Raw genomic sequence first — 21,069 nt, 5'->3', positions numbered from 1 at the left:
GGTTCAGCCAGGAATTGTAGAGCAGACTCAGAGCTGAATGGCCTACTCCTGCTCATAGTTTCTAGATTACATTTCTGAATAGCAATGACAAGTATTGTTAGCGCACTGTGTGTATCATACACTGTAGCCTCAAAAGGGATTAAAAAGTTTCACATGTATATTTTCAGATATAGCCTGCAAGAATTGTACAATAGGGACATGTATCAAATGCATTGCTACACGAGCAGAACATGAGATGCTGCATTTTGGAAAGGCAAATCAGGGCAGGACTTATACACTTAATGGAAAGGTCCTGGGGACTGTTGCTGAACAAAGAGACCTTGGAGTGCGGGTTCATCGTTTCTTGATAGTGGAGTCACAGTTAGATAGGACAGTGAAGACAGCTTGCCTTTATTGGTCAGTACATTGAGTATAGGAATTGGAAGGTCATATACAGGACATTGGTTAGACCACTATTGGAAAAGTGTGTGCAATTCTGGTCTCCCTGCTGTAGGAAAGATGCTGTTAAACTTGAAAGGATTCAGAAAAAAGATTTACAAGGATGTTGCCAGGATTGGACAGTTTGAGATATAGGGAAAGGCCGAAAAGACTGGGCTATTTTTCCTGGCGCATTGAATGGTGATGGGTGTCCTTAGAAATTTATAAAATCATAAAGGGCATGGATAGGGTAAACAGACAAGGTATTTTCCCCAGGTGGAGAAATCTAAAACTAGAGGGCATAGGTTTAAGGGACCTAAAGGGCAACTTTTTAAATGCAGAGGGTGGTTTTTTTTAATGGAATAAGCTGCCAATAGAAGCGGTGGAGGCTGGTACAATGACAACATTTTTAAAAAGTTAGGAGAAAGTGAGGACTGCAGATGCTGGAGATCAGAGTCAAGACTGCAGTACTTGAAAAGCACAGCAGACCAGGCAGCATCAGACTTATGCCCGAAACGTCAATTCTTTTGCTCCTCGGATGCTGCCTGGCCTGCTGTATTTTCCAGCACACCACATTCTTACCTCCAAACATATAAAAGGCATTTGGATTGGTATATGTCTAGGAAGGGTTTAAGAGGGATAGGGGCTAAATGTTGGTAAATGGGACTAGATTAATTTAGGATATCTGGTCAGCATGGACATGTTGGACCAAAGGGTTTCATTCCATGTTGTATATCTCTATGATTCTATGTGGAGTAAATCTCAAAATGTTGGTAGTTTTTCAGTCAGAGTGAATGCCAGGGACAGAAGTTCTCTTTTTAAAATGCAACTACCACAGTTTTGATGGCAAAGGGCAGAGGGGAGTATGTGATAACAATGATAGAGTGGAAAGAGCACTATAGTTAAGCACTGCTCGAGGAGGGGCAGTTGAGGTTCAACGTGCTGATTCAGGAGGAGAATCAGGGGAGTGGTGTGTTTCACAAGGAAACAAATAGCCTGGCAAGAGCTTGGTGAAAACGGAGAAGAAAATATAACATAGCAAGTTAAAAATCAGGGCAGAGAAGGATTGGAGATGGCCATTTTCCTGATTCTGCTCTCATTCTCCTCAACATCACAAGCAGCATTTCTGGTCTCACAAACCTCATCATCCTCAACACCACCCACATTCACCTTAAAAGTCTTAAATTTGAGTTCTGCATATTTTTAAAGCTGAATGTCTCAGGAACATGACTATTCTGATTGGACAATGAGTTCTAGCCCAATCACTTATAAGTAAATTGCTCAGTCCCTCCACAATGAGTTCATCTTATTACTGTGGGATGATTTTACAGGGCACAAGGAATCTCAAAGCCCCTTTCTGCACTGCAAAACTGCCTCCAACAATCTACCTAAGTTATGCCATGACTTAAAATTTCTTGATTACTGAAGCGGAGGCTGTTTATTCAGCTACTTAACAGAAATTTGAGCCGAGATGCCAAGATCCAACACAAAAGCCAGTTTTGGAACCTGAGAAAAATCAATAATTGCACAACAAATAACGAAGAGAACTAGAATGTTCCAAATAACCTACACACTTCAGTTTTGATTTCAGGGGAACTCCTTTTCTTCTCCACCTCACTTTTGATTTTAGGGAAATCAGAAATGAGCAATGGTATAAAACATCCTTCAGATAACCATCTTTTGATAAATCTTGGTATCCAACACATGTAAAGCATCGGTGGATACAGAAAATCATTACTAATTGTGCAAATTGAAATTGCTCTAAGAAACATGTTCTATTTTAAACTCATTATTTAAGTATACCAAAGAAATTGAGAACTTTTCTAACGATAGTACTACTTCAAAAACTTGGATACAAACTCCTGCTAGCTTTTATGGCCTCCGGATATCCCACAGGGCTTCAAAGGCAAATTTACAGCTGCAGTCCATTGTAAGCAATACCAAAAGTAGACGCAACAAGATCGCCGCGCTGGACGATGAGATAAACACAGGTAGGTAATCTACAGGTCCAGTAATCTTAGCTAACGGGTAAATAATCACATTGAATGCTCTCTACGAATTACTGCAGCGATCTACTTTGGTGGAAGGAAAGGCATCAACGGAATGGTGATATTTGAAAGTTAGTGCCTCAAATATTGTAGTACTACTTTAGAACGTGTGTTTAAATCTCTGAAGTGATATCGACTTTTTGATACAAGGTGACATTACTAAGTCAAAGCCAACATCTTACGAACAATTCAGAAAAATACCGTCGCAATTGTCCGTATCTTTTCATATTAAGTAACTTATGTTGAGAAAATAAACATACCCGTGCGTGTTGGGTTCGCAATAGATCATTTTTTTTACATTAAGCGTGGTCTCTCTCCACTGTAAATGGAAATCATCCTCACCACTTTGAAAAATAAATTAGCTTATTTTAGGCTTTGTAACTTGGCTGTGGATATAATGTGGCCACTAAAGAGCATTAACTACCTTTTTTTTCTGAATTGGGTACCTAATTATCAAAGATTCAACTACATGACATACAACTATGCAATCTGATTTTTCCCAAGATACAAAATGATGCCACATCCCACATACTTGCCTCTTTAAACATATAAAAAAAGTGACGCTCCCACCATAAATAAATACACGAAACGTAAGCAAGGCCTCTCTGACAGAATCGAATTCGGTCAAAATAAACCCTTGTCTGGGACATTGGTTCACCAACTTGAATATATGCACGACTCCTCTAATGCCTTAACGTGGAAGGCTAGACAACACTCACCAAATGACCATTAACTAGGTCATTTCACCCTCACTTGGTGCTTAACTTCCTAGCAGAGCTTCACGTTCCTTTCCTGTCAGCGGAAACAATGTCGCCATTCGTGTCATTGACAACTCTACTGACCAGTCAGATCCCGACATCGCATTCCACTGATGGCCCCTCAGCCAATCGGCGCCGCCCTAAGGGCGGGCTCTTACCGGCAAATGAAACCAAATGGAAACATTCAGAACAGGTTTCACTTCCTGGTGTGAGGAGCACGTGATGTAATGAGTGGCTGTGTGTATTCATGGTATTTAGTCTGTGAGCAGATTGCGATCTTCCCCCAGCGTATGTAGTTAACGACAACTGATTTATACAACAATTACGAATTGTATTCAATATTTACTTGAGGCAATATGTTTTAAACAGATTCCTGATGAAGGGCTTTTGCCCGAAACGTCGATTTCGAAGCTACTTGGATGCTGTCTGAACTGCTGTGCTCTTCGAGCACCACTAATCCAGAATCTGGTTTCCAGCATCTGCAGTCATTGTTTTTACCAAAATGTTGTAATCCGAGTTGGATGGTCAGATACAATTACTCAGAAAGTTAATGTAAAATCGTCCGACGACAAGAAAGAAGACAATAACGCCAGATGATGGATGAATGGTTAGCTGTGGACCGAGTTGGGTAATTGTGGAGTGCCGTTGAGTTTTCAATTCAATAGATATTAAATCCGTACGTGATATCAGTATAAATTATTCTGAAGGATCTGTGTTGAGTATATGTACCACTACAATGGTGAAGGACGAATGTAAGACGCTTTTAGATGCCCTTAACAAAGTGTCTGCTTGCTATCGACACTTGGTTATCTGTGCTGGTGGGTCATCAGACTCTCAGAATTTACGCGAAGAACTGAAGAAAACCAGACAAAAAGCACAGAACCTGGCAATTGCCAACAAAGCCAAGCTAACAACTATTTTAAAAGACAAAACTATAAGCAAGGATGATCGAGCTGAATTCGAAAGGCTGTGGGTAGTGTTTTCGACATGTATGGAGATCTTGGAGATCGATATGAGAAAAGCTCTGGATCTGGGTCAGGAGTTTCCACTGAACCTTCCCACAAAACACCTCATCCAGACTGGAATGATCGGGGGGACATCTGCTGTGGCTGCCCGTGCCATGAGTGTACAGAATATGAAATATGAAGAGGGCAACAACATTGACACTGTCGATCTGAACGACTTGGAACAAGATATCAATGAAATCGGGGAAATGATGTACGAGATGGAGATGAAGGTGAATGTACTTCAGTGGACAGTGGAGGCGAAGCAAGAACTGGGTACTGAACTAAAGTCAGCTGCCAGTGCGGGCGCTTCATCGTTTGGCATGAGGCCCATGAACGAGGGTACAGACAAAAGGTTGTGCGACACCAATAAGGTCTTTGCTGGCGCGATGTTCACCGCTGTATTAGTATTTGCCATTGTTCTCGCTCTCTGTGTTGTAAAATTTGCTTAACACTTCAATGTTGACATGTTTTTATTTACACAAGGAAACAGCCATTACATTTTGGTTTTTGAAATTTAAGGATTAAATTGAACACAGGTAAAGATCACACAACACCAGGTTATAGTCCAACAGGTTTATTTGGAAGCACTAGCTTTCGGAGCGCAGCTTCTTCATCAAGTGGTTGTGTCAAAATCAAAAATTGAACAGAACTTCGTTAAAGGCAATTACGTAACTTGCTGTCATGTTTACGTTCGCAGTTTATTTTCTTTCGGGAAAATGGAGACAGCCACATTAGTTATTCATCTATCTAGGGCTTCCTAGAGTTAGGAACGTGTTACTTGCGGGTTAAATAATGTGTCTAGTCATATATCTTACGATTGTGCCTCAGTAGGACAGGAGAATCGGTCCAGTACATCAACTGAAGTGTATTCATAATGACCAGCAATGTTTAAGTGTTAATGCCAGTATTCTGTAGTGAACTGGGTAAATTAATTCTGCACAAATGAAGTTAAATGTATTGTACAGCATTTATGATAAATGTTAACTTAGAGAACTGAAATGCTAGACCCTGAATATGTTTTTCTATTAACAGATACTGAATTACTCCTGGTTAGTTGTCAGATATGTTTTTTTTATCGATACAAGACAGGGGAGTTGAGAGAAATCGGAAACAGTCTCTAGGCTCTGACCGTTTTTGTTTTGAGTTCTCAACCTGAAGTTACGTTCTTAGCCAAATCATAGGAGAATGCCATGAATTTTACAAAGAACAGGGCCAAGCCAAATCCACCTCCAGCTGGAATGAGGATTAAACCTTGTGCTGTTGGCATTAAACTGATCCACAAACTGGCCATGTAGGCAAGTGAGTTAACTGCAACCTCCCCCCCCCCCCGCCCACCCAGCCATCATTATATAAATCAAACACCAATTCACTGCTAGGTCAGAAGTAATAACTTCAGGGACTGTTACAACAAAACTGGATACCAATAGTTATCAAGAAATGCAGTTTTACTATAACTGATTTTATTTTACTACCCATCAATCAAAAAAAGCACTGATTTAAGAAAGCTACCATAAGGGCATTTTACCTGAATGCTTGTAGCATTCATAACAAAATTGATGAGTTAACCACACAAATCATTGTGAATGAATACAATTTAGTAGCCATTACGGAGATATAGTTACAGGATGGTCATGACTGGGAGTTAAATATCCCGGGGTATCAAACTATTCTGAAGGACAGGCATGAAGGTAAGGGAGGTGGTGTAGCTCTGATATTGAAGGACAACATCAGAGTGGTGCTGAGAGATGATATAGATTCAATGGAGAATAAGATGGGATTCATTTGGGTGGAAATTAGAAATTCTAAAAAGAAAAAGTTACTGTTAGGCGTAGTCTATAGGCCACCAAATAGTATCACATTGGGGCAGGCAATAAACAAATAAATAAATAATGGTAGTTATATGGAATGGCAATTATCATGAGGATTTTAATCTACATCTCGCTTGGTTGAACCAGCTTGGTCAGCGTGGTTTTGGGGAGGAGTTCATTGAGTGTAGTTGTGATAGTTTAGAATATATAGAATAATTTAGAATACAGATAGAGAGAGTGTGAAGATAAAATCCAGTACTAGGGTCCTGTGCTTAAACAAGGGAGACTACAACATAATGAGGGGGGACTTGGCTAAAATAGATTGGAAACAAAGATTTTACGGTGGGACAGTTGATGAGTAGTGGAGGACTTTCAAAGCAATTGTTCAAAGTATTCAGCAAAACTATATTCCAGTGAAAAGGAAGGACTGTAAGAAAAGGGGCCTTGGGTGTCTAAGGAAATAAGGGAGGCTATCAAATTGAAAGAGAACGCATACAAAGTGGCCAAAAACAACATGAAATAGAAGATTGGGAAAACTTTAAAGGTCAACAGAAAGCCACAAAAAGAACTATAAAGAAAAGTAAGATAGAACATGAGAAAAAAACTAGCACAGAATATAAAGACAGATAGCAAAACTTTCTATAAATATATAAAATGTCAAGGAGTAGCTAAAGTAAATGTTGGCCCTTTAGTGGATGAGGAGGGGCATTTAGTTATGGGATATGATGAAATGGCCAAGGCATTGAACAGATATTTTGTGTCGGTCTTCACAGTGCAGGACACGAATAACATAATAAATTGACAAAGAGACAAAGGTAGGTGAGGGCCCGGAAACAATCATTATTATGAAACAGGTAAGAATTGATAAGTCTCCTGGCCCTGATGGAATGCATCCCAGGGTACTAAAAGAGATGGCGGGAGAATAGTAAGTGCACTGGCAGTAATTTTCCAAAATTTGCTGGACTCTTAGGGCAGTCCCAGCAGACTGGAAAATAGCAAATGTGACGTCACTGTTTAAAAAGGGAGGTAAACAAAAGGTGGATAATTATTGACCAGTTAACTTAAACTCTGTAGTGAAGAAGATGCTTCTGTAGTGAAGAAATAGCAAGGCATCTCGATAGAAATTGTCCCACTGGGTAGATGCAGCATGGGTTCATGAAGGGCAGGTTACGCTTAACTAATCTTTTGGAATTCTATGAAGACATTATGAGCAAGGTGGACAACAGGACCCAGTGGATGTGGTGTACCTAGATTTCCAAAAGGCCTTCAACAAGGTGCCACACAAGAGGCTGCTGCATAAGGTAAGGATGCCTGGCATTAGGGGTAAAGTATTAGCATGGATAGAGGATTAGTTGACTACCAGGAAGCAAAGACCAGATCAATGAGTGCTATTCTGGCCGGCAATTAGTGACTAGTGGTGTGCCTCAGGGATTGGTGCTGGTACTGCAAGTATTCTCAATCTATATAGATGATTTGGAGTTGGGACTCACGTGTCGGGTGTCAAAGTTTGCAGATGACACTAAGATGAGTGGCAGAGCAAAGTGTGCAGAGGACTGTGAAACTTTGCAAAGAAATATAGATACCTTGAGTGAGTGGACAAATGTCTTGCAGATAGAATACAATGTTAATAAATGTGAAGTCATCCATTTTGTTAGAAGTAACAGTAAAAAGGATTATTAATTGAATAGTGAAAAGTTGCAGTATACTGCTATGCACAGGGACCTGGGTGTCCCTGTGCATGAATCACAGAGGGCTGGTCTGCAGGTACAACAAGCAATTAGGAAGGCAAATGGAATTTTGTCCTTCATTGCTAAAGGGATTGAGTTTAAAAGCAGGGAGGTTATGTTGCAGTTGTACTGGGTGCTTGTGAGGCCATGCCTAGAGTATTGTGCGCAGTTATGGTCTCCTTACTTGAGAAAGGATGTACTGGCACTGGAGGGAGTGCAGAGGAGGTTCACTAGATTGATTCTGGAGTTGAGGGGGTTGGCTTATGAGGAGAGACTGAGTACATTGAGATTATATTCATTGGAATTCAGAAGAATGAGGGGGGATCTTACAGAAACATAAAACTATGAAGGGAAGCGATAAAATAGTTTGGAGGACATTTCAATTGGCAGGTGAAATTCAGACAAGAGTGCATAGCCTCAAGATTAGAAGGAGCAGATTTAGGACTGAATTGAGAAGGAACTTCTTTATCCAGAGAGTTGTAAATCTATGGAATTTCCTGCCCAGTGGGATAAAGTGAGAGTGTGGGTAAATGGAGCTGAGTCCACAAAAAGATCAGCTGTAATCTTATTGAATGGAGGAGCAGGCTCAAAGGGTCAGCAGGCTCAAACGGCCTAATCCTGCTCCTAGTTCTTATGATTTGCAATAACACAGTTCATATTTGAGTACCATCAGCACAGATGAATAAATGCATGTCAAAATGCAGTATTCCTGGGCAAATTCCTGTTTGTTCAATTCATTTTGGCCAGTGACTGCTTCGACTAAGGTTGAAGAAGAGTTTAAAAACTGTCCCCAAGGATATTCAGCCCTTCACCTACAAAGCAGCAGAAGAGCAACCTGATAATCTTCAACCTTTAACCTCCACAGCTGTACGAGTTGAGCGAAGATCCACAGCCTTCAGCCTCCAGATAACCAATCTTGTGTATAACGCAAAAAATTAAAGTATGTTCTTTTTGTACATTTTTATGTCTATCTGAACTTTTATATTAACCTTGTGCTTGTATTCTGAACTTTTTTGATGTTCCAAGAACAAAACTGAACATTTACATGAGTTTCTATGGAAATGTGTTCTGAATAACATGGTTTCACTTAATATAGTGACTTTCAGGAACCCAAACACCACACTAAATCAAGGACCACCTGCATTGTCAGTCTATCAGTAAAGGACAAACAAGCAAAGTTTCTTTTCTGGTGAAAAGCAAGAGGGCTGAATTGTGATCTAATCAAGCCCTGTAAAATTATAAATAGTTTTGACACAGTAGATTGCAGACTGTTTCTACTTATGGAGAAAGGCAAAACCACTAAAATAAGGTAGTCACCAAAAAAAAGGAACCTAAAAACTTACAGGGTAAATATTGATCTAATAGAATGTCAAAAAATATTGACAACTACACTGGAGGGTTTGTGACCTTGTATACCCTATGTCGGATTTAAACTATATTTCTGCTCATCAAAAAAAAGCACAACTACCTAAGAAGGAATTATACAGAAAATTAAGTCACCATTTTACAAGATACATTGTCAAGTTCTGCTCATTTTCATCTGTAAATTATTTAAGGAACAAGCATGAAGTCACTATATTTTTTAAAAGTATCTCACATGTCCTAGGGCTCTTGTAGCACTGTGATAATGCACCTCCTCTGGCCCAGAAGGTCTGCGTTCAAATCCCAACTATCCCAGACGTAAGTCATGGTCTGTCTAAACACAATACCTACTCTATGAAACCTGACTTCAGGTGGGGTTGTGGTACAACATTAACATGTTGAACTCCAGATCAAAAGGTTGAGTGTTCAAATCATATCAGGCTCATGCTCTTGTAACACAGTCACAGTGTCTTTATACATGTCCCTGCATCTCTAACAGTGTTGGAGGATTACTGATTGAGAGCAAAAGAATTATACAGTACTTACCAGCAATTATTTTTTCCAGTGTAAAGTTGTTCAAATAAATGCAAATTATGTTTACATATCTCCTTAATAGTTCTGAAGTTCATATGATCCAACACTTTCTCTCAATTCTATACCTACTAAATTACTTATTATGCATGTTTTTCTTTCTGATCTACATGCTATCTAGCATTTTAAATGGCTCATATTCTTTACTATTCCTCTTCCCTGCTATCAGCCTTCTCACTCCCTGTGGATTATCCGCATCTCAAATACACCCCTATCTTTCCTATGACTCCATGTCTGAATTTCCAATCAGGGTTGCCCTGTTATAAAGTACTGGAATAATCTTAATTAAGAGACATTAAAATTAAGCTCTTTTCCTTACACTCATCAGAGTATAACTTCTTTATCGGCCAAAAGAATAATCTACACATCACCCTTTCCTCAATGAAAAAAGTGCCAAGGACACAGTCAATCACACTGCATCCCCATGGCAACACCCTAACAAAGCTTAGCTTACCTTGTTTGAATTTGACCTGGAACAGTCAACAGTTCCTGCTGCATCTCCTTACCAACCGTAGATCAGCCAATCAGCACCCTATTTATATTCTGCCTAAATTGTCCTTTCCTTTCTAAGTAAATTTGCTTGTCTTTCAATTCTGATCATTGCAAGACAAAAAAAAATTGGATTTCATGCCTCTCTTTAGCAATGTTTAAGACCCAATTAAAGTCAATGCCAAAAATCTAGCTGATTGTATTCATGATATGACATTGCCGACCACACCATCCTCTTTTAATACATTTTCTGTTGTTAACTGGATTACCATTACTTGATTTTACTCATACCTATTCAATCTTAACCAGAGAATCCCCTGAAATAGTTTTTTTTTCCTGCCTTTTCTTGTTGGGTGACATAGCAGCTAGCACTGCTATCTCACAGTGCTCGGGACCCTCAGACAATTGTCTGTCTGGAACTTGCACACTCACCCCATGTCTGCATGGGTTTTCTCTGGGTGCGCTGGTTTCCTCCCACTGTCTAAAGATGTGCAGGTTAAGTGAATTGGCCATGCTACATTGCCCATAATATCCAAAGGCGTATAGGTTATATGGATTATCCATGGGAAATGCAGGGTTACAGGGATGGGGTGGGAATGTGTTCAGAGGGTCAGTGTGGACTCGATGGGCCAAATGGTCTGCTTCCACACGAGGGACTCTATGAATTTTGGCATTTGAGAAGGGTCCACTTTTAGACTTCTTTTATTCATCCTCTCCTGTGTGGTAACATAATTGAAAACTGTTAGGCTCCAGAAATAGGCTGATCATAAGCAGCTTTGCCTCTCTAACATCTCGCTTGATTTCCCCATCTTTCTGTAACCTTTTCCAGGCCTGTAGCCTTCCAAGAACTCCATGCCCCTCTATAGTGAGATCCTTCTGCTTCCAGCTACAGCTCCTGAAAGCCTGCATCTCAGAGCTGGAGCAGTTGCAGGGGATACTTCATGGAGCATCCATGAAGCTGAGACTATGCTGGATAGAATGTACAAAAAGGTAGTCACACTGCAGGCTAAAACTCTGCAGGTAGAAGGGGAATAGGACTTGTAGACAGTGAAGAAATCTCCTGTGGCCATTCCTCTGTCAAAGAGATATGCCACTTTGGATTAGTTTGTCATTTATATAAATGGTTTGGATTAGAATATAGTAGGCATGGTTAGTAAGATTTTAGTTGATACCAAAATTGGTGGTATAGTGGACAGTGAAGGTTACCTAAGGTTACAAAGAAATCTTGATCAATTGGATCAATGGGCTGAGAAGTGGCACATGCAATTTATTTTAGATAAATGCGAAGTGCTGTATTTTGGTAAAACAAAAAAAGGCAGGACTAATACAATTAATGGTAGCATGCTGGGTAGTGTTGTAGAACAGAGAGACCTTGGGGTTCAGGGACATAATTCTTTCAAATTTGCGTCAAAGGTAAACAGAGTGGTTAAGAAGGCATTGAACACACTTGCCTTCATTGCTCAGATTTTTGAGTATTGGAATTTGAGTGTCATGTTGATGGTGTTACAGGATGTTGGTGAGGCCTCTTTTGGAGTACTTTGTACAGTCTGGTCGCCCTGTTATAGGAAGGATATTATTAAACTGGAGAGGGTTCAGAAAAGATTGACCAAGATGTTTCCAGGAATGGAGGGTTTGAACTGTAAAAATAGGCTGGGACTTTTTTTTCACTGGAGCATAGGAGATTGAGAGGTGAACTTATAGAGGATTATAAAATCATGAGGGGCAGAGATAAGGTGATTAGCTAAGGCCTTTTCCCTAAGGTAGGGGAGTTCAAAATTAGGTGGCATGTTTTTAAGGTGAGAGGAGAAAGATTTAAAAAGGACATGAGGGGCAATCATTTTACACAGAGAGTGGTTAGTGTGAGGAATGAACTGCCAGGGGAAGTGGTGGATGCAGATACAGTTACAATGTTTAAAAGACATTTGGGTAAGTACATGAACAGGAGGGATATGGACCAAATGCAGGCAGGTGGGACTACTTTAGTTGGGAACATGGTTGACATGGACAAGTTGGATGTTTCCATGCTGTATGACTCTAAGAGTCTGCCTTCTCCATTCTACCACTAATCCATCTCAGCCCTAAGTACTGGAATTTCTTCCCTAATCTGCACTTAACCATTTTACTTTTCATTAAAGTTCAGGTCTTTGATGAATCCCTCCTAATCTCATTTTCTATGACTGAATGGAATTTTCATCCACCTCAGCTTCTGTGAAAAACTCTGGGTCATTTTCCTATGGTACACTTACTATATACATGCAAGTTGAAGTTATTAACATATCTCGTGCGCCAGCCCATAAATATAGCAGAACAGTTTCAACCTTTGCAGACCAATGTCCTTTACATAAAAGTATGCTTGCCAAAACCTTAGATTAAACTGACAAAAGTCCCAAATACAATTAGAAGCTGACTTTTCATGACAGAACAGGATGGCATACAAGCAGCAGCAATGATTCAGTATCCCTCCAAGGCATTTCAACTTTTGACTGGGTGTTTGTTTTTCCACTCGATACAAGTATCATTCCCATTCACAAGATACTGGAAGCTTGGAATTTTTACAAATTCTACAAACTCTGTGCTAACTTGAGTTAGTACAACTGGATCATTATGATTAGAGTGCTGTTAACAATTTAGTCAAGCATGTTACATTTAATTCGCGATATTTAGGAAGACACTCTCAGTAATCTTTACTGCTGATCAAGCTCCAATAAAAATTAAACCTGCAGGTGGGACAAATACATTTTTCATTTCCAGTCACAAATGCAAATAAAGATCAATCTTGATATTAACACATATCTCACAAGCTTCAAAAGAATCAAATTTACTGCTATAATTTCACAAATAATTTTATTATAATACATTTAAATCATAAATTATGACTCAGATGTCATAATGCTGAGAATCATTATGGGGATATTATAATATCAACAACATACAATTGTGTCATGAACTGAATCAAAAATTCCAAGGCTCTTATATGATAAATGTATTTACTTTCATTTCGAACACAAATACTTGTTTAAAAGAGTATTCAAATTATTAGTTTGAAGTAATCATTGAATTTCATGAGTGAAAGGAAATAGTTCCTTTATTGAATTATTTGGCCATGGCCTTGTAGTAATGTTACAATGAATAATCCAGAGACCCGGTTAATGCTCTGGTGACATAGATTTAAATCCCTCTCGGCAGCTGGTGGAATTTAATTTCAATTAATCATAAACCTTGAGGCTATTTTGTAATAGTGACCAAGAGACTATGAATTACCATGAAGACCCAAATTATTCAATAATTACAGCAAAATGTGGAAACATATAAAGTGTTTCACTTTGACAGGAAAAATGAAAATGTGGAAAACTAATTAAATAGAGAAAAGCTGCTGAGTTTCAAGCTGCAGATGAATTTAAGTGTTCTGTGGCACAATTCACAAAACGTTATGATGCAGGCACAGTACATCTTCAAGAAGGCTAATGGATGCTATCCTTTATTTTGAGATTAATTGAACATAAAAGTAAAGATGTTTGGCTTCAGTTATACAATGCATTGATGAGATGTCATCTTGAATACTGTGCACGATTTTGGTCTCTTCTTATGTATTAAAGGATTTAAAGGCAGTTCAGGACAGCTTTACTAGATTTGTTACCTGGAGTGAGCTGGATGTCTTACGATGAAAGGTGGACTTGTTCCACTGGAATTTTGAAGACCATCAGGCGATTTGATTGAAGTTATAAGACCATCAGTGGTCTTGACAAGGTGAATGTGGAAAGGATGTTTCTTCTGGTGAGCCAGTCCCAAACTAGATGTCATACGTTCAGAATAGAGATGAGGAGAAATTGTTTTCTTTCAGAAAGTCATGTGACTTTGGAACTCTACTCAGAAGATGGCAGAGGTAGGGTTGTTAAATATTTTAAGATCAATTGATGTTGAACAAAAGAATTGAGGATTATTGAGGGGTAAATGGGAATGTAAATTCAAAACATGAACTAATCAGCCATGACCTTACTGAATGGTTGGAGTGAGCTCAAGAAGCTAAATGATCTACCTCTGTTCCTATTTCATATATCATATGTTTCTACATATCCTGAGACATGCATTCAAATGTCAAATCTCACCATGACAGATAGAGAATATGAATTCAGTTAATAAAGCAAAAGAAAGGCCCCTATAAGGTCTGTAACAGTAACCATGAAACTACCAGAGTGTCATAAAAACGCATCTCTTCAAATTTTTATGGAAAAAAAAACTGGCAGTCTTACCCAGCTCATTGTATATTGGATTCTAGATCCACAGCAATATTGTTGACTGTTCACTGCCTCTGAAAAGAAACACAGTAATACTCAATTGTATCAAACTTTATTAAAAAAACCTAACAAGAATAAAGCGAGATAAACAACCTGGAATCAGACACAACAAAGATACATGCTGCCAGTCCTCCTTACTTTATTTGGGGACATGTGTCAAAATTCAGAGATTTGTACCACACATTAGTCAAGCAACAGAATTACACTGTTATACTCATGGAATCATATCTTCCAGGCAATGTTCCAAACTCCTCCATTGCCATCTGGTAGAAAAGGACACAGGAGCCAGAACTGGTAGTACAGGGATATACAGTCAGGACAAAATGGCCCTGAGAGTCCTTATGTATATTATGTACTCTCAAGCATCAGAACACATCTGCCAGATTGAAGTTACTACAACTAAAGTGAGAACCAAATCAAAGGTAAAAACCTTTGTTCTCAACAATTTACCTATCGAAGATGTATCAGTACATGACAATTGGAGTGATCACTGCAAAGTCTTTGTGGAGACGAAATCCAGTCTTCACACTAAGGACACCTGCCATGTACTTTAATTTTGTCACTTGGAGTAAATTCAGATCAATACAGCAGCTCAATACAAGGAATCCATGAGATGCAGTCTGATTGTAGCAGAAATATAATAGCATTCTGTTACAATCTATAACTACACATGGCACAGCATATTCTTCAGTTTACCATCAATAAAATTTTCAATCCTAGTTCAATAAAGATTGTAAATGAGCATAGCATGAGCACCATCATGTGTACTTAAAACAAGTGCCAATCTAGTGAAGCTACAAGATTTGATGTTTGCTAAACAATGGGTGCTGTATGCAATAAACAGTGCTCTGCAGTCATGCCACATCCAGCTTTGAATGGTGATGGGCTTTCAAACAACTAATAGGAGGAACAGGATCCATGAAAAACTATATCCTTAATAATGGAAGATTCCAGCTCCTGAGTGCAAAAATCATACTGAAATATTTATAATTTACAATGCTTCAGTCCAGTGACCCTTCTTCAGAACTTCAGAATTCTAAAGGAGGGTAACTGAGCTTGAAATGTTAACTCTGCTTTCTCTCCACAGATGTTACCAGACCTGCTTAGTTTCTTCAGCAATTTCTGCTTTTGTTTGTAATACAGATACCTGTATTAATGATCCAGAGACATGAGGTCAAATTCTACAATGGCAATAGAGGAATTTAAATGCAGTTAATTAAATAAACCGGGAGTACAAAGTTAGTTTCAGGAATGACAACCAGACAATCAAATTGACTTGTGAGATCAAGAAATGGTTAACTGCAGCAGATAGATCAAAAGCTATGAGATGTGCCAACATAATGGTGGTAATGCTTTGCTCCAGAACTAGCTGGGGGCTAGATTAGAGTGGTGCTGGAAAAGCACAGCAGGTCAGGCAGCATTCGAGGAGCAGGAAAATTGACGTTTCAGGCAAAAGCCCTTCATCAGGAGTACAGCACGGAAACAGACTTTCAGTCCAACTCGCCCATGCTGACCAGATATCCTATATAAATCCAGTCCCATTTGCCAGCATTTGGCCTATACCCTACCAAACCCTTCCTATTTATATACTCATCCACATGCCTTTAAATGTTGCAACTGCACAACCTCGAATACATCTTCTGGCAGCACATTCCGTACGCATACCATTGCATGAAAAAGTTGGCCTTTTGATCCCTTTTATACCTTTCCCCTCTCACCCTAAACCTATGCCCTCTAGTTTTGGACTCTCATACTCCAGAGAAAAGACACTGTCTGTTTACCCTATTCATGCCCCTCATAATTTTATAAACCTCGGTAAAGTAATTCCTCAGCCTCCGATGTGGGAAAATAGCCCCAGCTTATTCAGTCTTCCCCTACAGCTGAAACCTTCCAACTCTATAACATCCTCACAAATCTTTTCTAAACCCTTTCAAGTTTCACAACATCCTTCCTATAGCAGGGAGACCAGAATTGCACATGATATTCCAAAGGTGGCCAAACAATGTCCTGTACAGCTGCAAAATGACCTCCCAACACCGATACTCAATGCACTGACCAATAAAGGCAAGCATACCAACACCTTCTTTAATATCTTATCTACCTGTGATTCCACTTTCAACGAAATATGAACCCGCATTCTAAGGTCTCTTTGTTCAGCGACACTCCCCCGGACATTACCATTAGGTGTAAGTCCTGCCCTGATTTGTTTTTCCAAAATGCAGCACCTCATGTTTATCTAAATGAAACTCCATCTTCCATTCCTTGGCCCATGGGCCCATCTGATCAAGATCCCATTGTACTCAGAACTAGACCAGCCACATAAACACTGTGTCCACAGAAGCAGATCAAATGTCCTGTCTTCTGATTCACATCCTAACTTCCTAATGCCTGTCCAATATCTTCAGGAAACAAATTCACCCCTCAGACCTTTGTAGTTTTCTCATTTAGAATTCAGACACCAGTTTTGGATTGACTTCACACTCTATTCCCAAAAAAAAATCTATTGTGTTATAGTTATTTTTTTCTCACAGGATCTCTCACAGCAAGATTATTAATTAACCCTTCTGATGCACAAAATCAAATGTAGGATAGTCTGTAGTCTACCTGGCCCCTAAAATAAATCTTGTACAGAGCCAGGGAATTCATCCACTATAGTATTATTGACAATGTGGTTCAGCGTGTCTATATGTAGATTAAAGTCACCCATAATTATCGTATTACATGCATCTCTGATTTCCTATTTAAACTATCCCCTACCTTACCCCTAGTACTTAGAGGCTTATTCTCAAATTCCACAAATGGTTTCCAGCCCATGTTGACCCTTAGCTCAATCTAGATTGATTCCACTTATTGATTTTCTTCGTCAATATTCTTTTTCACTATTGCACTGTATTTACTTTCACAACAACACTACATCATTTCCTTTTAAATTTTGTCAGTCCTTCCTAAAAACTGAATATCCTTTGATGGTCATTTTTTGCTAGACATTTTGCAGAGATAATTTACAATTATGTAAAATATGCATATGAAAACACTATCTTTACTTAATTTATGGACTTCAAAGGAACTTGTATTTTTGCAAACATTTTCTATTTTATAATTGATATCTCATAATTTACTTGCACAAAATTCTGTAATTAGTACAAATTGGTCATTAGCTACCGCTGCATTAGAAAATTCAAGTTCGCATGCTAAATTGGAGCCTGTATTGCCAATTGACAAAACTATTTATTTTCAAAATGAATTTTAATTTTCATTTTATAGTTATAATGTAAAGTTTGTATATTTTATCATGGACATCATTGTCTGTGGTACTGATTAGTATTAATGCTGCTTGGTGATCTTGTATTAGGGAAGGCAAATATGTTTTACACTACATTCATAGTTTTGGTTTGATTTCCATATGGGTGCTGAGAACTTTCAGTCTTTACAGGAAATAGGAATTAGAGGGATTAGATCCAATAACACCTCTTTGGTGAGAGATCAAATACACAAGCTGATTCAGTCTTTTTTAGAACTCAGTTTTTTTTTAAAGATACAGTAGTTGTGAATTGTTGGAATTGAGAAAATGATTCAACATGCTTTCAGTGAAATGGGTGCTCCAGTTTCCTCCCACAATCCAAAAATGTGCAGGTTAGGTGAATTGGCCATGCTAAATTGCCCGTAGTGTTAGGTGAAAGGGTAAATGTAGGGGTGAGTTGCTCTTCAGAGAGTCGGTGTGGACTTGTTGGGCCGAAGGGCCTGTTTCCACACTGTAAGTCATCTAAATCTAAATCTAAATGTTCATGATTTTTCAAATGTACATGGGTCATTATGAGCTCCTAATTTATGGTGTAGTCCTGTCATCATCTTCCAGTGCAACATGTAGTTGGTGCGAATTTGCTTCCAAAGGCATGTCTTACTGATAAGAATGAGAATATTCTCTCTCCTAACAGATCTCAGAGGGTAATCTATCTGCAGAACGCCTTACCACAAAGAACTGTTGAGGTTGAATTCTTAAATATGCTTATGGCTGAGACACATAGATTTTTAATCAATAAGGGAATCAAAGGTTATAAAGAAACTGTAGGGGACCGATGTTGAGAATTGTCAGAGCAGCATTGAACTCATTGATGGGCACAGCAGACTCAAATGACCGAACCACCTACTTCTGATCCTATGTCTTATGCTATAATATGAAACTGGACATGGATAAATCTGTCACATATCTAATACAACTATTACATCCAAATGTGGAAGGAGATGATATAGCTGGTAACAACTAGGATGAAGTCACAGGTCCTCAGTCACTCAGAAGTAGGCCAAAGTTGGCAGGTCTCAATATCTGGTCGAAGATCCTCGAAGAGCGCAGGCGCGGTGGGAGCGGCTCTCGCGCACGCCGCCTCCGAGAAGTAACCGACGCTCTGTTTTGGGGTGAGTCTCACTGGACGAGGCGAAGGTGTACATTTAAAATTTGAGGCCAGTGCCAAACAAAAACTCTTCTTTTTTTCAGCACTCTGGCGATTTTATTGTGAACCTCTGTTGCTAGAGTTTGTAAAGTGAGTAATGGGTGGATAGGCGAAGACGGTAGAAAGAAAGAGAGAAGGGCGGGTATTTGGCAGACAGCACAATTAAACCATTTTGTTTTTGACAAATCGATAATATTTTTGCGAATAACGTGAAAGAAAGAACTGCCGGAAATCTGAAACTCTGCGTTCTGAAGAAAAGTCACAGGACTGAGTTTCTCCAGCAGTTTGTGTTTGTTTCATTATTTCATCGAGTTTGTCATATGTAGAAAAAAAAGCGCTGTTCTTTAGTTCACCTGTTGATGAATAGGTATTTTCACATTCTCTGTTAAATGATGAACTTCTGTGGGTGAAATGTTGTAAAATGCCACTGTTTTCCTTTTGGACAAGAATGCAAATTCGTGAGATGTGAAAACTTCCATTTTGCTCAGAAGGCACTAGTGAGCCTCCAGTAGCATTGAAATGGATGTGTTGGTGTTGGACTGGGATGAACAAAGTTAAAAATCACACAACACCACGTTATAGTCCAACTAGTTTATTTGGAAGAACAAGCTTTTGGAGCGCTGCTCCTTTATCAGGTAGCTAGTAACCAGGTAACTAGCCACCTAATGAAGGAGCAGCGCTCCAAAAGCTTGGACTTCCAAGTAAACCTGTTCGGCTATAACCTGGTGTTGTGATTTTGAAACTTTGGATCAGGAACATTGTATAAGTGCAAGTCTTTGAGTTTAAAGGATGAGAATAATTGACCCAAGATGCACAGTGATAGAATGGCCGGGAGAAGGTCATTTGGCCATTTGTAAGAGCAATTTAATAAGTCTCGTTCCCTGTCCTTTCACCATAGCCCTATATTTAACCCTTTTTAGATGCATATCCAGTTCCCTTTTGAAAGGCATAACTCAGTTTGATCGCACCACCTTTTCTTCCAGTGCGTTCCAGATTGTATCCACTCACAGTATAGGAAACGATTTCTATTTTCTGGCCCCTTTTGCCAATCACTTTTGCTCTCTGACCTGTGTTCATTGCACATCTTGTCAATAACAACAATTCCTCTCAAGTCTTTTTTAAAAATCCTTTATGATATTGAACACATTATTCAAATTTTCATTTTTGCCTTCCCTGTGCAATGGAGAACAAGCTTGGCTTTTTCAATCCATTCCTGTATTTGAAATCCCTCAACATGGTTTGCATTTTAATTTAACGTCCGAGTCAGTCACAGTCAAAGAGATATACAGCTCAGAAACAGACCATGCAGTCCAACTTGTCTATGCTGACCAGATATCCTAAATCAATCTAGTCCCATTTACCACCATTTGGCCCATATCCATCTAAACTGTTCCTATTCATATACCCTTTGAGATGCTTTTTAAATGTTGTAATTGTACCAGCCTCTACCACTTTCTCTGGCAGCTCATTCCATACATGCACCACCCTGTGTGTGGAAAAGTTGCCCATAGATCTCTTTTATATCTTTCCCCTCTCCCCCTAAACCTATGCCCTCTAGTTCTGGACTCCCCCACTCCAGGGAAAAAGATATTGTCTATTTATCCTATCCATGCCCCTCACGGTTTTATAAACCTGTATGACGTCACTGCTCAAACTCTGAAGCTCTAGGTAAAACAGCACCAACTTGTTCAGCCTCTCCCTACAGCTCAAACCCTCCAGCCCTGGTAACATCCTCGTAAATCTTTTCTGAACCCTTTCAAGCTTCACAACATCCTTGCTACTGCAGGGAGACCGGAGTTGCACATGATATTCCAAAAGTGACTGAATCAATGTACTGTACAGCTGCAACATGACCTCCCAACACTTATACTCAATGTACTAACCAATAAAGGCAAGCATACCAAAACCTTTTTCACGATCCAAATATACTTGTGCCTCCACTTTCAAAGAACGATGAACTGGCACTCGAAGGTCTCTTTGTTCAGCAACACTCCTCAGGACCTTACCATTAATTATATAAGTCCTGTCCTGATTTCCTTTCCAAAATGCAGCACCTCACCTTTATCTAAATTAAACTTGATCTGCCGTTCCTTGGCCCACCTGATTTAAGATCTTGTGG

General features: G+C 39.2%; 3 protein-coding genes across 7 annotated transcripts in view; 2 read left to right on the top strand and 1 right to left on the bottom strand.

Moving 5' to 3' along the window:
* The window catches only part of ankrd27 (ankyrin repeat domain 27 (VPS9 domain)), a 95,397-nt gene extending 92,112 nt beyond the window's left edge, over positions 1-3,285 (bottom strand). For 3 of the 5 annotated variants that reach the window (XM_072596153.1, XM_072596149.1, XM_072596151.1), the window contains exon 1: positions 3,185-3,285. The gene's annotated coding sequence lies outside the window, so the exon portion shown is untranslated. The other 2 variants (XM_072596152.1, XM_072596150.1) reach the window with 2 other exon arrangements.
* A 155-nt stretch (positions 3,286-3,440) lies between these two features.
* Positions 3,441-8,719, top strand: LOC140496436 (regulator of G-protein signaling 9-binding protein). Its single transcript, XM_072596154.1, has 2 exons — positions 3,441-3,511; positions 3,593-8,719. The coding sequence occupies exon 2, from the start codon at positions 3,960-3,962 to the stop codon at positions 4,677-4,679; it is 720 nt and encodes a 239-aa protein (XP_072452255.1). The 5' UTR covers positions 3,441-3,511; positions 3,593-3,959; the 3' UTR covers positions 4,680-8,719.
* Positions 8,720-18,884: 10,165 nt separating this feature from the next.
* Positions 18,885-21,069, top strand: part of tdrd12 (tudor domain containing 12) — a 150,645-nt gene continuing 148,460 nt past the window's right edge. The window contains exon 1 of the mRNA XM_072547812.1: positions 18,885-18,915. The gene's annotated coding sequence lies outside the window, so the exon portion shown is untranslated. The remainder of the gene's footprint in view (positions 18,916-21,069) is intronic.

The sequence above is a fragment of the Chiloscyllium punctatum genome, chromosome 26 (genome assembly GCF_047496795.1).
Source record: "Chiloscyllium punctatum isolate Juve2018m chromosome 26, sChiPun1.3, whole genome shotgun sequence".
In the NCBI taxonomy this organism is placed as follows: Eukaryota; Metazoa; Chordata; class Chondrichthyes; order Orectolobiformes; family Hemiscylliidae; genus Chiloscyllium; species Chiloscyllium punctatum.
Note: the sequence above shows the minus strand (reverse complement) of the source record. Positions and strands in the feature narration are given on the sequence as shown.

What these genes read in the sequence shown, in the direction of transcription:
- LOC140496436 (XM_072596154.1), top strand. Translation starts at nt 3,960, where the DNA reads ATGGTGAAGGACGAATGTAAGACGCTTTTAGATGCCCTTAACAAAGTG.